Source organism: Nelusetta ayraudi, unplaced genomic scaffold (genome assembly GCF_046127955.1).
Source record: "Nelusetta ayraudi isolate G7.1 ecotype Tasmania unplaced genomic scaffold, CSIRO-AGI_Nayr_v1 ptg000151l, whole genome shotgun sequence".
NCBI classification, from domain to species: domain Eukaryota; kingdom Metazoa; phylum Chordata; class Actinopteri; order Tetraodontiformes; family Monacanthidae; genus Nelusetta; species Nelusetta ayraudi.
The window spans coordinates 1,737,104-1,752,418 of NW_027466201.1; the positions used below are offsets into that span (position 1 = coordinate 1,737,104).

The 15,315-nt window shown below is 46.7% G+C and overlaps 1 protein-coding gene across 10 annotated transcripts in view; it reads left to right on the top strand.

The window, feature by feature from the left end:
* utrn (utrophin) overlaps window positions 1-15,315 on the top strand; it is a 174,958-nt gene that overhangs the window by 21,624 nt on the left and 138,019 nt on the right. For 7 of the 10 annotated variants that reach the window (XM_076013511.1, XM_076013512.1, XM_076013514.1 and 4 more), the window contains 15 exons: window positions 1,447-1,539; window positions 2,319-2,491; window positions 3,613-3,728; window positions 4,444-4,622; window positions 9,874-10,113; window positions 11,227-11,408; window positions 12,398-12,548; window positions 12,695-12,814; window positions 13,042-13,143; window positions 13,453-13,560; window positions 13,642-13,821; window positions 13,905-14,053; window positions 14,137-14,260; window positions 14,353-14,440; window positions 14,775-15,025. In XM_076013511.1, the coding sequence (XP_075869626.1) occupies window positions 1,447-1,539; window positions 2,319-2,491; window positions 3,613-3,728; window positions 4,444-4,622; window positions 9,874-10,113; window positions 11,227-11,408; window positions 12,398-12,548; window positions 12,695-12,814; window positions 13,042-13,143; window positions 13,453-13,560; window positions 13,642-13,821; window positions 13,905-14,053; window positions 14,137-14,260; window positions 14,353-14,440; window positions 14,775-15,025 (2,256 nt within the window). The remainder of the gene's footprint in view (window positions 1-1,446; window positions 1,540-2,318; window positions 2,492-3,612; window positions 3,729-4,443; window positions 4,623-9,873; window positions 10,114-11,226; window positions 11,409-12,397; window positions 12,549-12,694; window positions 12,815-13,041; window positions 13,144-13,452; window positions 13,561-13,641; window positions 13,822-13,904; window positions 14,054-14,136; window positions 14,261-14,352; window positions 14,441-14,774; window positions 15,026-15,315) is intronic. The other 3 variants (XM_076013516.1, XM_076013515.1, XM_076013513.1) reach the window with 1 other exon arrangement.

A 15,315-nucleotide genomic window follows, 5' to 3' on the forward strand; every position in this document is an offset into this window, starting at 1 on the left:
TTCCATATTGTACACAGGACTGTGAAAGGGAACCAAACAGGGATCCATGATTAACATTGCAACAACTGACGGCTGCGTTCCGGTCAAACTAAAATTCCTCACAGCCACAACCTAAATATGCAAAAGGTCTGGAGTGTTGAAGATGCTGCATTCAGGCCAGTTTCAGTGACAGCCTGTCATGTTGTGAAGCAGTTGGAGTCGCAGGGTTGTGAGGGACACACCCCTGCCACAGCGTAGCAGCTGAAGAGTTCAGCTGTGCTCCATATTTTCGCTCCACTGGGGAGAATTTTTCATCATCGTCCAACTTGACCAACAACAACCTGATTCATTGCGCTTAGATCTCATGTCGTCACAGAAGATTCTCTTGGGCTGTTTTGCGACGACTTCTTTCTTACCTGCTGCTCTGGCACCGTCTCAGCACTCGGCTCATTTGAGTTAAGCTCGAAAGGCCCCGATAAACACCCGGTCAGCAGAAGCCGGAGCGCCGCTTGTTCATGCGTGCTGGCAAAGAGGATCTGGGTTCTGTCTGGGTCACCTCTGGGCTGTGTCTAAAGCCCCTCTTTGTTCTTTTATCTGAATGTGTCATTTTGTCTGCATGATGTTCTGCATTTTTCTTTGTCAGTCTGCCTCTTTCAATCTTTTTTTCTCTTTTTCATCCTCCAGATTCCATCTTTACATAATAGCATGGTATTAAAAGCCTCTCTCTTTTTAAGGTGTGCTACTTACTATGAATGCAGTAAGAAAAAAAAAGACATTTTCTAATTTCAATGTGACTTTGAGCTCCTTTGTGACTTTTGCATTAACCAATGGTATGATCTTCACTTGAAGGTCTGACATTAAGAAAAAAAAAAAATGCTTCTAATAATATAATATTTTTTTTCCCCTCAGTAGTTGAGTCACCTTTCCATAAATGAGAAGCATATCCTTCACTTCTGGAAATTCAGCTCTTTGTGATGTCACAAACGTGGCTGACTCCCTACTAATGCCTCTCCCCCAGCCAAGTGTCTTTAGAAACTCTCTCTCTGCTGCCACGTTGATAATTCCCTCTCTGACACTCAGACGAGTGCAGGTTCCGCCGCCGCCTCCCAGATGTCGATGGGTAAACATAGGAGACTGCGACAGTGACGCAACACCGAGATAATTGGGAGCCGGAGAAGGTTCACAGCTTATTCTCAGGACTTGACGTTTGACCTCATGTTCCGTTTCGCGCCGCCGTAATCTTTGTCTGCAATCATTTGGTGCTCGGCTTCGCTTAGCCCAACGCTGGTGTCGGCAGCACAGGAAGTGTCTTGGGATTCTACTCGCCGCCTGAATAAAATTAAAGACAAGCTGTTCGGCCGTAATGGCAAAGACGCTTGTTAAAGTCCATTGGTAAAGCTTGGCTTTCTGCCTGTATCACTGTATATTCACATCATGGCTCCCTCTGCCGATCTGTCACAACTTCAGGTTGATTTGGTAAACATCGGCGGGACGGACATAGTGGATGGAAACCACAAGCTGACCCTGGGCCTCATCTGGAGCATTATTCTGCACTGGCAGGTGAGCACATAAACTACTCATGGCTGCTTGTGTGCGTGTGTGTGTGTGTGTGTTTTCCATCCTGCCATATCCGGCCACACTCACAAGACTCATTAATGGTATTTTGAAAAAAAGAAAGAAAAAAAAAAAGATGATTGTTGCGTATGTCCGTGCGCCACCAAGTCTCAATTATCTGTTTTTTTTAAAACACGGGTCAGATTTTCCTTTTTCCTCAAATCGGCTTTTGTACGTGATCCTAACCATATTTGTCACTTCAACTCGAACGGTCATGTTTTCGTCTGACTTTTGCCATCATTGAAATGAAACAGATGTCACATTTCCGCGCTGGAGGGGGCGCACGACCCAGCGAGATCGCATGATGCAAGCAGGGTAGACGAGGGCGATGTAGCCGGTTGGTGGGAAAAATCTTCAAAGCTTAGCTTAGCTTAGCAATTTGAGAATGATACACAGCTGCTGGCAGGAGTAGTGTGCATATGCAGGTGACTTATTTTAAAGGGCCAGTTCACTATTACATTTTAACCTGCGTATTCTTTCCTCAAAATGTGTTTTGCATGCAAGCTGGAAAAGTTCTAGCCTATTTTTTTTTGGTCATGTCACCACAGAATTGTTGCATCAGGTTTTTCTGAAGAGGAAGAAGCACACCTGTTGCATTTATTTATTTATTATTGATGACAGGAAAGCTAAACTGGATCCATGTGTGAAGTTTGGACCACAGTCTGGAAATAGCAACTCACCTCTTTCTCATTAAATCACGTCTCCTTCCTTTCATGTCCCTTCAGGTGAAAGACATCATGAAAGACATCATGTCCAACCTGCAGCAGACCAACAGCGAGAAGATCCTGCTGAGCTGGGTGCGGCAGTGCACGCGCTCGTACCCGGAGGTCAACGTGCTCAACTTCACCACCAGCTGGGCCGACGGCCTGGCGTTCAACGCCGTCCTGCACCACTTCAGGTGAGCCAGTGGGGGGGCTGTGACGTGGCGTAAATCACGCTTGACTGCGGACAGCTTCAGACGCCGTCAAGAGAGGCACGGCTGGAATTTGGAAACGGCAGATGTTTCGGAACCTCTCTGTTTGTGTGTGTGTGTGTGTGTGTGTGTGTGTGTGTGTGTGTGTGTGTGTGTGTGCATGAGTAGAAGGAGGTCAGGCCAACAGGTCAGCGCCTGCCCAGTGTGTGTGTGTACACTGGCGTGCTCGCTATTTTTGCGCTTGCCACGCCACTGTTTGCACATGCCTTCTGAATGTGTGTGTGTGTCTGTGTGTGTGAGAGAGAGAGAGAGAACCAGGCGAGAGGAGCGTTGGTTGATGTTATCCTCCCCCCTTTTGCTTGTCAGTGACGTGCACGCGCACACACACGCACGCACGCACACTTCCATGTACACGCTTACGCACATACCCGCGGACCTTTGAGCTGCCAGAAAGGCCACTTGTTGGTTTTAGACCTGGGCCAGGGTTTAGCGGGATAACTCTACACACACATTCCACACACAGCCCGACCTCAACACAAGCAGGCCAAGCACAACTAAAGGAAAAGTCTTCAGAAAATTAGTTCACGGTTCAAAACGCGCAGCTTAACATCTTTACACGCCTGAGTCTGTGGTATTGGTTGATGAGTCCCTGTTTCAGGTGACAGTCCAGCTCACTTACAAGAGTATATTTGCTGCCGTAGGTGTGGGCTTCCACAGTAAAATCGCCAGTAATATGTTGTGTCTGTGACATAACACCGGTGTTGTATCGCAACTCCGTTTGTTATTGTGCGACAAAAGAGGTTAACCGGAAGTCAACACACTGAAAAGACTCATATTGCCCCCTAGTGTGGGGGAGGTGGAGGCGTTCCCGTCAATAATTTGATTTTCTCAGCTGCATGTGAACTGGGACAGGTACAGAAGTCCGATTAGACGAGAAAAACAAATAATGAGTTTAGTCCGATGAAGCTCTGCATGTAAACGTAGTGCGTGCTTCTCAAGAAGCTGTCTTTTTGCGAAGATGTCTGTAGATGGCGAATGTTCTGAACTCCAACCTCAACACCAGACTTTTCGGAATCTTTCATCACCGCTTTTCCTGCTTGTTTTAGGCCAAATGCTTTCAGCTGGGACCAGGTCCTCAGGCTGAGCCCCGTGGAGAGACTAGATCAAGCCTTCACTGTCGCCAAAGACCAGCTGGCCATCGAACGGTTACTGGACCCTGAAGGTAACTTTCCCTCCGGGCAAAAGGTTTTTACGAAGTTTCTGCATTTCCATTTCCAGTTTTTTAATTGTGATATTTAGGTTTTGCGCAATTCTAGATGCAATAGAAACGCAGCTATTGTCGAGTAGCGTGAGACATCCCTATTTTTCACCGATACCCATAAATCCGATACGCACCAAACTCTTGCAGCTTTGTTTCAAGTGCCTTTCATCGCCAAAGTGCAAAAAGTTGGCGGTGAAAGGGCTTGAATATTAAATCCGAATTCCCCCACAAATTAAAAATAATCCGCGTTTCACTGAGCGTTCCTTGGTGTCCTGCCAGCGGCTGGGTGAACTCGCGGGGCAGCAAACAGGCCGGTGTTGTCTTTGGCCCAGCGTGTGTAAGACAGCGTGTTTGCTCAGCGTGTTAATTCCAGTTGATGGAGCACATGTACATGCTCCGAGTGCACAAACCCCACGGAACACACGCTCTGTATTCCGACGCCGTCCTCGATGCCAGGCAGGCGCGTCTGACCCGTGTCGCTGCTAGTTTCAAGCAAAAAAAAGAAAAAAAAAAACTCACCTTGCCCCCCCCCCCCCCCCCCCCCTCCCCACACACACGCACGTTATCTCTCCTTGTCAACCGTAACTGCTTCCTCGCTCCATCCTGCGCGGCCGCTTTCTTTTGTACCTCTGACCTTTCTTCCCTACGATCAACCCCCACCCGACTGCTCTCACAGATGTGGCGGTGCAGTTGCCAGATAAGAAGTCCATCATCATGTACGTGACGTCGTTGTTCGCCGTGCTGCCCAAGGACGTGAGCATGGACGCCATCAGGGAGGTGGAGACCCTGCCGCGCAAATACAAAGTGGAGGCCGAGGACTCGGGTCCAGGCCTCAGTGCTCAGGTAAAACACTGCGTAAGTGTTGCTTGCACTTAGTGTTTTAATTCTTTGGGAGACGGGATGATGCGCCGGGAAATTTGTTCTTTTTAGACTTGATTTGCTTTGTTAGAAACAAGAAGGATTCACGGGTTAAGAAAACATTTAGTTCAGTGCACAGAAGGGTCTTCTTGCAGTTCATAGTTGGGTCTGTTTTGTTTTTTCGGAGCTCTTTAATGTGGGGAAATGCTCAGTTGGTGTCCAGTAACGGAGACAACCAACCATGACCAAATCTTTGGAATTTATATCATCAAAAATGTGCCCCTTTAATAAGAAACACACTTACACAGACACAGGGGTTTCTTCCCTACAGCCACAATTCCAAGTTAATCCTACCACAAGAACAGAACAATGTCAGTTATTTTGTAAATGGGATCGTGTCAGACTGGTCTCTCGGAAGTGTGGAAATTAAAACACAAGAAGGTCTTTTGCTTCAGACTGTTTTCCTGCTGCAGGGAATTGCTGTTTACTCTCCGTCTAGAAAGCAATGTCGTAATCCTCTTTGCCGGGAGTTAGCGAGCTAGCGCTCGGGTTGCCCGCAAAGTTCCAATAAGCTGCTAGAGCAGCACGGCAATAAAATAGTTTTGCAGTTATTCTGCGGGCTCACATAGGCGTTAACACATTGTCCACTTTTGTTCAGTTTTATTGAAATCGAGCTGAAAAGAAAAGAGAGAAAATCAGCAGGCGATGCAAATTAAGGGAGTTCATCGTGGGCACCGAGAATGAAACGTTGTTGAAGTGCTAATGCGTTTCACGGCCCGTGTTCTGTGGTTTGCCACTGCAAAATGCCTGGAGCCGCGCAGGTGCAGAAATCTAGCATGCGCTGACAAATTGTGTGTTTTTGCATCAGAGTTGATTAATCCAGGGAAAGAAATTGAGTGCTTGGTTTCGTCTGGTGTGAACGCAACATCGAATTTGGACCTGGATGAGAGCGAGCCCTCCTCCAGGAGGGAGCGTTGGCGCACTGGTCGATGAACTGTGCTTCCACCTCTGGTACGAACACTGTTCGACGTCGATAAAAGCCCACGTGCTGCTGTATGTGCATTGTGTTGCGCTCACGTAGCCTGCGGTGCTGTGCATTAGAAAGGTTAAGATGTCGTCGTATTCGTTCCTTCTGGGCCAACTCTCGGAGGCATCTCAAGAGTGCCTCGACGGTGAGGCAACGTGTTTGTCCTCAGGAAGGTCGAAAAGGAATTTTACTGGATAACCTTTGCTCGGTTGCTTGATGACCCCGAATGATTGCCGCACTTTGGAGGACATGCAGATTGTGCTGGTTCATTTTGAACGGGGTGTCTTCTCTTTGTAGGCAAGTGTGATTTCTTATCGAAAAGCGCATAATGATTGTTTGCGTGGCTGCTGTGTAGGTCCTAATGTGTAGTTGACCTACAAAACAAGGATGGTCGATGTTTAACAGCAACAGCCTGGCAAACTGCCAAATATACTGCAAGTCTCTCTTTGCTTTGTGTGCTTATTAAGTAATCCTCTGTTGTCGGCCGCATGTTTGCTGCTTGCACATCATCCCCACACCAGACCTTAATCATATAGTTTGTTCTGGCACAATGAGGCTTGCGTTAAACAAGCTCACCTATACAGTGGGGCTGAACTCATGCTAAAGCAAGTTGGGAGTCAAGCAAAGGCATACTGCTGACAAAGATGTTGCCTCCTTTTATTCTTTTAACATGAAAATAACATCTAGTTCCATAAAACTGCTGCATCCACACTCATCTCCTGAGCAGCAGCTACTGTTTACAGTCTCACCTACTTCCAGGGTCCCTGCATGTAAGCAACGCCAGTTGTTTTATGGAGTCAAATGAAATTGATTGAGAACGCATCCTGTGTGTCGACAGGCGAGACGAATGAGCAAAATGATAGAGCTGGTATCTGAGCGATCCAGCTGCTGGCCAAGGTTATCAGCCAAAAGCAACCAATTTAATATAATCTTCCTGATGTCTGTGGCTCAGCTGTTTTAGTGCCGACGCGGCTTCAGCCCCGCACATATTTCTCTACCCCAGTGACCGTCTGTCTGTCTGTCTGGGCCTTTCCGTGGTGTAAACAAACTATTATCTCAGGACAGGTGACAGGTCAAACCCTGAACTCAGAGTTGAGAAGAAAAAAAAAACACACACAAAAAAACCGGAGCTATAAACTGTGTAACTGCTTCAACCTCTTGCAGCTCTGTCGCCTGCCTTTCTGATAACATTCGCCCCGAAGGCCACGTTCTCTGTTGTGTGCGAGCTTGAGGAATATCGTAAAGCGCCTCATTGTGCGTTGCCATATAGAGTGAGTCACTTCCCCTCCGCCTTCGCCTGTAAAAACCTCCGTCTCATCCATTCTCCTCACCGCTGCTCATGAAAAGCACAGCATGCGCTAGCGGCTCGGGGAGGGGAGCCATGACTCACCCCCTCTGACAGCAGCCAGCGAACCGAGCTGCCGCCCGGCAAATGTGAAGGGAGGAGAGCGCAAACTGAGGGACAACTAGGTGCGAATAAAACTCGGCGCTTAGTTTAGCAGCGGAGATGCCCGTTTGTTAGCGGACGGGAGGCTGCGCATGCTGCCAACGTTTCAAACATGCTAATGTTAGCGACTTTTGTTAGTTTAGCATAGCCTGACACGGAAGACGGAAAGTTTGCTGAATTCACGCCTTGGATGTGGCAAAGAGCCGGTAGAAAGCTAAAGGCTAACTCTTGCCGCTAGCCCTTTTAGTCAATTTTTATCTAAACTCCTGCCCAAACTAGTAGGACAATAGGATAAAATAAAGCGGAAGTGGGGGAAAAAAAGACGCCCTTTTAAAAGCTACCTGAAACACTTTTTGATAGTGGAAGTAGCCTCCTAGCTCCTTCTGGCTCCCTCTTCTTCGGCGGTTTTAAAGGACAGCGCAAAACAGTCAGTCAGTGATTTCTTTTATTTCTTTTAAATCTATGTATTTAATTTATCTATTTTTTTTTTTTTTTTTGTGTGTGTGTGTGTGTGTGTGTGTGTGTGTGTGTGTGTGTGTGTGTGTTTTTAGCTCCAGTGATTCCTCATTGGGAGCGTCCACACACTGGGAGATAGTGTGCATGTGCTCCCCACAGGTGGTTTTCCTCATGGTTCCTCAGTGCCTTGATGTGTCACTTTTTCTGTAAAGCATTCTCAAGCATGAGATGCATTCATAATGCATGAAAAGTGCCATATAAATAACGTTTTGATTGATTGATTTGATCGTAGTCAAAAGGAAGCCTATTACAAGTAGCGATGGAATCCATCGACATTTAAAACCAGTTGAAGGCTGACTGTTTCCTGCACTCTCGCTCATTCTCCGCCCTAATCGCTGTCATATTTCTCCTTGATTCGGCAGATTAAGATTGATCCCCACGCAAACATAGTTCCTTCAACTCCCCCAGGATCTTTCGAGAGCATTTAATCCTCTCCGGCTGACTGCAGTCTTTTCCTTCAGGCGCGCACGTCTGCCGGCGGTGCCTGATGTAGTTGGATGTCGGGGGAAGGTTTCTAAACCAGCTCTTGGTGTTTTATTGCCCATGGGCACATACTTCACACGTCCTGGAAGGAGTGCTGGAAAAGTGTTTTCTTTTTTCTTTTTTCTTTTTCTTCATATAGCGTTCTGATTGGTCCAATGAGGGGTTTAGTTTCCTGGCACACGTCCCCACTTCCTTGGAAGCGATGTGTAATGCTGCTGGTAGTAGAGAGAGAGAGAGAGAGAGATAAAGGCTCTTTGTTTTTGAAGTCTGCATATTGCCCACCCTTTATGAGGTTAAGATACGTTCTGAGATTATGAATGTTAATTTTAGATCAGGAGTGCTTTCATTATTGGCACAAAGTTGCATGGCTGTCATTGATGATAGCCAGGTGCTAGAACCGCCTGCAAAAGGGATGAATGAATGAATCCAGTCATTATTTATTCCTTTCTTTAGCTGTTACTTTGACCTTCTGCTAGCTTCCACCTGTCCAACCAAGCAGCTTGGAGGATTTTTTTCCCCCTTTTGATTCTGTTCATAATATCCAAAAGGCTGCTGAATATTTTCAGCCGGTGACCTTTCCACTACATACGCACAAAGAAAAAAAAATCCTGCTGGTGAACAAAGATCTATTTGACACAACGCCACACATCCATTAGCATTTCTGTCATCTTTGATGAGGCCTCATGCTCTCTCCTCGCCGAGATGGATCTTTTCATCCGACGCCGACAAATGAAGACGTCTTCACGTTCACATCCAGTGTATTAATCTCCAAGTAGGGGTGGGACACAACATTCAAAAGCCGAGTTACCGGCCCCGGGATTAAGAATTCATGCGAGGAAGTTGCAAAAGTAATTGCACAGTGGTCACATGACTCACACGCCACGTGTTTGATTTTGCAATTGTTGACAGCGTCACGTCCTCGTGCGAAACACTTCTCCTTTCATTGTCTGATCCCACCCCGAATTAAAAGTGCTTCTCAAAGGCACTGCTATTCGTAGAATGAAGATTGGCCTGCCCAGCTTGCCATGGGGCGCCTCCCAGCATCTCATAATAGGCCTGCAGTTGTTTTGTTTTTTCTGCGCTGAACAGGGCAGGTCAGTCTGCATGCTCCGCAGCAGCACAAGGCCTTCCCGGCATGACTGCTTCTATTTTTAATACCCAGCAACTGATGTAAACAAGGGGAGGCCTAGTGGACATTTTAGGCATTGTTAGATTTTATATTCTTATTTAAGTTCATTTTAAAGAGGGGTTTGCATGTTCCGAAAAAAAAAAGTGCAGGGCTAATGCAAAAGAAAGTATAACAGTAAAAGGTGGAAATTTGTGGAATGATTTAAAACTAGAAAGGAAACTATGAACACTCCATAGGTTCAAAGCAATATTTAGAAATAATATGAGTAAATACAAAACAAAATTATGAACATAAGCACTATTATTATTAGTGTTAATATTGTTGTTGTTGTTGTTGTTGTTACAAATTATAATTATCATTATTGCTATTATTTATCCTACTTGTATTTCTATAACACATAGATACTTATATTTCTAAAATAAGCAAAGGCTCCAGCCTACACCTTTTCAGTCAATGCATATTATTATAATTATAGTTTTGTTTATTGTGTGATGCACGTACAATATTGAAAAACGACCGAAATAAACTCTCTAAAATAAAAATAAAAATTATATGGCTGTTTTTTTCTTTGAGTTTCTCCTATAGTTTTCCAGTCATGCACTCAGTGTAAAATTTATTTCACCTGTTGTTTTCTTTTACCCCCCAGAATGTGCCGATGGAGGAAGCTGGCAGCAGCCCCCGCCCTGAGAGCCCCGGTGCCCTGACGTCGCCCTCTGAGATGGAGGGCAACGTTGAGGCGGGCCAGCTGGACGTGGACCTGGACAGCTACCAGACCACGCTGGAGGAGGTGCTGACCTGGCTGCTGTCGGCGGAGGACACCCTCCAGGTTCAAGACGAGGTGTCCGACGACGTGGAGGAGGTCAAAGAGCAGTTTCACACACACGAGGTAGGACGGCGAAGGACCGTGTTTGCGCCGAGGTTCACCGGTTTGTCTTCCTGACACAAAACAAAGTCGCGTCGTATTCTAAGAGCACATTAGGCCGACTTTCACACTCGCCACTGATCAAGGCCTGTGCAACTGTGCGTACCCGGTGCATGCTGGGAATGCTAAGCTCATGAGGGAGCTTACTTAGTGGCTTCTTGAGTAGGCTGGTTGCAGGGCTTGTGCCCATGCATGTGTGTGAAAAAGGGCTTTGGCAGCACTCCCATTGCAGAAATCTGGATGTTTGTGAAGTGTGATTTCTGCAATGCAGGTCAAACGCTGGAAGTCGGCCCTGAGACCTGAAAGTAATACTATTCAAAGTTCACCTGCGATATTTGGGCCACAATGGAATTAATGGGAATTGCTTTGGCCTATTAATTCACACTTTCAAGTTCAAAATTCAAATTCAAAAATTTTTTATTTGTCCCCAAGGGGCAGTGTGCAATTCCTGATTGTTCAGATGTCCAGCAGTGTGCAATTCCTGATTGTTCAGATGTCCAGTGAGCACTTAATTTCCTCATATGGTTGTGTAATGCATACACAAACAGGCCAAAAGCTGTTCCTTTTAAAAGGAATGTAAAAGATGTATTTTGCAGGACCTGATGGACATTTCTTCCCTCTCGTTGGTTTTTTCCGCCTCAGTTCGCTAATCCTGAGTGACTGCTGATAATTTTCTCGTTCACAGCCTTGTCTGACTGTTGCTACAGCAACATTTGCAAATACAGGAGCAGAGAGTTGATGCCCAGTGCTTCCGTGGGGCTTTATCAAGTCTTTTACTGAGTGCACGAAGGTTCAGAATGGTAGAAATACTTCCAGATGTATGTTGTGGTTTGCGGGCACCAGATGCCCAACGCACGTTATGTAAGCAGGCTTTTAGGGCCTTCAGCGTTTGACTTGTTTTTGCTTAAATTATATATATAAAAAAGTAGGAGAAGTATGATTTATTATCTGTTTTTTTCTCCCTCAAGGTTGTTTTGTGACAAGCATTTATTATTCAAGTGTCCGCAAGAAAACATTTTAAAACAATTGCTGAATATGCATAGACTTTCTGTCACAACTGTTTCCTCCTCCTCCAAGGACTTCATGATGGAGCTGACGGCGCACCAGAGCAGCGTGGGTAACGTGCTCCAAGCAGGTAACCAGCTCATAGCCCAGGGCAACCTGACGGAGGAGGAGGAGGATGAAATCCGCGAACAGATGAGCCTCCTCAACTCGCGCTGGGAGAGCCTGCGAGTGGCCAGCATGGACCGCCAGGCCAGGTAGACGCACACACACACACACACACACACACACACACACACACACACACACACACACACACACACACACACACAGCAGAAGCACTCAGCAGAAACAGCCGATTCGGTCCTGAAGAGTTGATGTTAATTCATCAGAAACTCTAGACCTTGTCCTGTTGATACAAAACGCATAAAAGCTTTAAAGAGTCCACATTATACCTGTTTCAGTCACAATATAGATTCACAATTAATTTTGAGAGCCATTGAGAGATTTCTGCTCCAGAAAACAGAGCATTTAGCCCTGTGTTTGCGGCCTTTTCCCCCAAAAAAATTGCTTTTAGCTCCCGGCTAAAACTGATGTTTTGTTGGGAACGGAAACAGATGGCCGTGGAGGCAGTGGACATAATGGAAATCTGACTGGAGATGTTGTCATTGTTTTGTCGTGATGAGGCATTTTAAAAGCAAAGAAAAGAGGAAAAAAATCAAGTCCATTTGAGCGCTGTCGCGATTGCCAGTCTATTATTAGAATCTGGGAGGAAATTCATTTTTCCCCCTTCAGTGTCACTGTTGACCCCTCGATATTTATTGTTTCCCCCTGTGCAGTGGCAACACAGCTGATAAGGCTTGGGCCCCTCAAGGCATTATTAGTTTGTGCTGCAAAAGGTTTACGACGCACACTGCACTTGCTATTTTTGCGAGGACTAACATTTCCTTGCTGCAATTTTCTGTTCTTTTGTGCAGCCAAACCTAAAGCCCTAATTTTACCCTTTACCAAAATGCACCTCTCCTCAACCTGAACTAAATTTGAACTAAATCCCACCCCTAATGCAACCTAGAAATAAACGATTAAGCTTGTGTGTAGCAGCCAACACAGAACTCTTTTATAGCTTAATTAGCCATTTATTCCAAACTCTGCATCGTCTTTTTTTTGCTGATAAAATTCCACCAAGTAGAGTTTCATGAGTTACCGTGAGCCGGTGAAACAACCAGGTGTTATCTCTGCCCTCCAGGCTCCACGAGGTCCTGATGGATCTCCAGCAGCAGCAGCTGCAGCAGCTCTCCGATTGGCTGTCGCAGACCGAGGAGCGAATCATGAAGATCGAGACCGAGCTGCCAGCCAAAGACCTAGGAGTCTACAAGGAGCGGATAGAGCAGCACAAAGTAAACTCGCTCTCCCTCACCGCTGCACTTTTGACTTGGCATAGTTGTCTCGTTGTTGCGGCGATGTTGCTGTTCAGCTGTCGGCTCCGTCGGCGTGTAATATGTCACTGCATTAACTCAGGTCTGCCTGCTTTCTCCCACTCCAGGAGCTTCAGAACGACCTGGAGGCGGAGCAGGTGAAGGTGAACTCGCTGACGCACATGGTGGTGGTGGTGGATGAGAACAGTGGCGAGAGTGCCACCGCTGTCCTGGAGGAGCAACTGCAGGTCAGTTGAATTTTTACAATTTACGAAGATTAACACCACCATCTTAACATTTCCCGCTTAGACGCTTAAATGCAGCAACTTTCTATGACATCATGACAAAAACAACACAACAGTGTTCTCCTCTCGAGTCCCTCATTAAATCATGTAAACATGCAATAACCGGACTGTACTTTGAAATTTGCCTCACATTGTGGTTCTGAAGATGTTTTTTTGTTCTTTTTATGCAGTCTTTGGGTGAACGTTGGGCCGCTGTGTGTCGCTGGACAGAGGAGAGGTGGCACAAGCTGCAGGAGGTCCTCCTGGTGTGGCAGCAGCTTCAATCGGACCAGGTAGGACCTTTGACCTCCTTCTAACGCGTGTCATGTTCATCGTTTCTTGAAGAAGGATCCGTCATTTCTATACGAAGCATACAAATATGCATACAAAGCCCTGCATAAATTGTATAATTTTTGCATGAGGGACTCTTGCCCTAAATCCCAGATGAAGTTTGACATCCAGCCTATGCGCTCCATTGAAAACTGCTGTTTTAAATGCAATTTAGTCCGTTTACTTCATTTCGTCCTGGATCTTGTTTGTCAATTTTGAGTTTGATGTCTGTTCGTCAGGAGAATTAATCCACTCTCCCGCCTCATCTTCAGAGTCTATTCAGAGAGTGGTTGGCAGAGAAAGAAGAGGCCTTGAGCGAAGTTCGGACCAGCAACTTCAAAGACCCGGGTGAAATGAACACCAACGTGCGACGATTAGCCGTAAGTGGACCGTCGTCGGTCGTGGTATTTGGAGCAGGCGAAGTGAGGCCAATTCACTTCACATTTTGCCGGCGTGTGTAGATATTAAAGGAAGACATGGAAAAGAAGAGGAGGACCCTGGACCAGCTGTCTGACGCGGGACAGGACGCGACGGCACTGCTGAGGAGCCCCGAGGCGGGAGCCAAGATCGAGGCCGACACCGAGGAGCTGACGCACAGATGGGACAACCTGGTGCAGAAACTGGAGGACTGCTCCTTCCAGGTGCGCGCCTGTTCTTTTTCCATTTTCACACGTCGCTGAAAAGTAACCGCAGCTCACAAATTCCACTCCACTTTTTCGTCAAGGTGATGGAGGCTGTGACGGACGCTGGGGTAACGCAGGTGGACGAGCAGGTCGCCATGGAGATGGCCACAGAAGTCGCCGACCAGGAGTTGACTCCGCCTGCTCCGCCGAAGAAGCGGCTGCTGGAGATGGACGCAGAAGTGAAGACAAAGTAAGAAATACCGTCTGATGCCTTAAAAAAAATAAAAAACCCTCCAAAATCTGAGAAAACGCGCTGTATTGTTTGTGTTTTAGGTACGAACAGAAGCTCACTGACTTCCTGAGCTGGATCAGAACTTGGAAGTCGTCGGCTCAGGCGCTGGCGACGGCGGACCCACCGTCCGCCGCCGATGCACCAGACCTGGAGGCACAGCTCAAGGTGAAGCTGCTGGCTTTGAACCGTCCCAAGTTTCGGTACATGTGTGTCCCAACAATAATATTTAATCTGCATTTGCATTCCCATGACGTCAGGGTTTGGAATCAGAGCTCAGAGCAAAGGAAGCTGCTGTGAGTCAGGTCACTCAGGAGGGACGAGGCCTCATCGAACAACTGGAGAGGGGTAGGGATGATAAAATACACCAATAAACTAAACTGGTTGCGAAGTAATATTAATTATTCATATCAAATTCTTTCATACTGTATTCCTGGACTGCTGCTGCATATTTATATATGCATACTGGTGCAAAATCTATTCAAAGTGTGTTTTATATTAAGATTCCAGTGTATTTTTCATCCTACAGCTGCTTGCTATTCCCGGAGTGAAGCTGTTTATTTGTCTGTTTCATTGGATGTGATTGTGTTTGTGTGGTAAAAGTTTCAAGGCCTGCAGGGGCCGACGGAAACTGGCTTTATTGAACATTTTGGTGTTTTGTTCTGACACTTTGACGCTGCAGAAGGAGTGTGTCTGGAATCCATGAGGACGGACGTGGACCTGCTCCAGACCGAGTGGGACGTGTGCGGCAGGGAGCTGCAGGCGGCCGCCGAGCGGGTCGACACCCACAACCGAGTCGGGGCGGCGTCGCTGGAGCTGGCCGACCTCAACCAGGCCCTGGACCAACAGGACCTCTGGCTGGACTCGACCGCGGCGGCGGCAGAGAAGCAGGGCGACGAGGCCGAGCTGAGGAGCGACAGCGGGGAGTGTCAGGTGAGAATCGAGCGCCTCCTATTTGAATTTCATCACCGACGTCCCCCCTCCCGGTCGAGCTCATGCATTGCAGATAGTTTCATAAATATTACAGTTTTCTCAAACTATCACGGGGGAAGATTGTGATGCAGCTCATAGTTGCATAGAGTTGCAAAAAAGTCTGATGAATAAAACTCTCAGCAGTATTGAACTGAACAATAAAGTATTTACACTACGAAAAGAAACTGCTGTATTGACTTCCAGTGGAGCAGTTTCGCTTCAACACTTGTAAGATGAACACAATACGATCG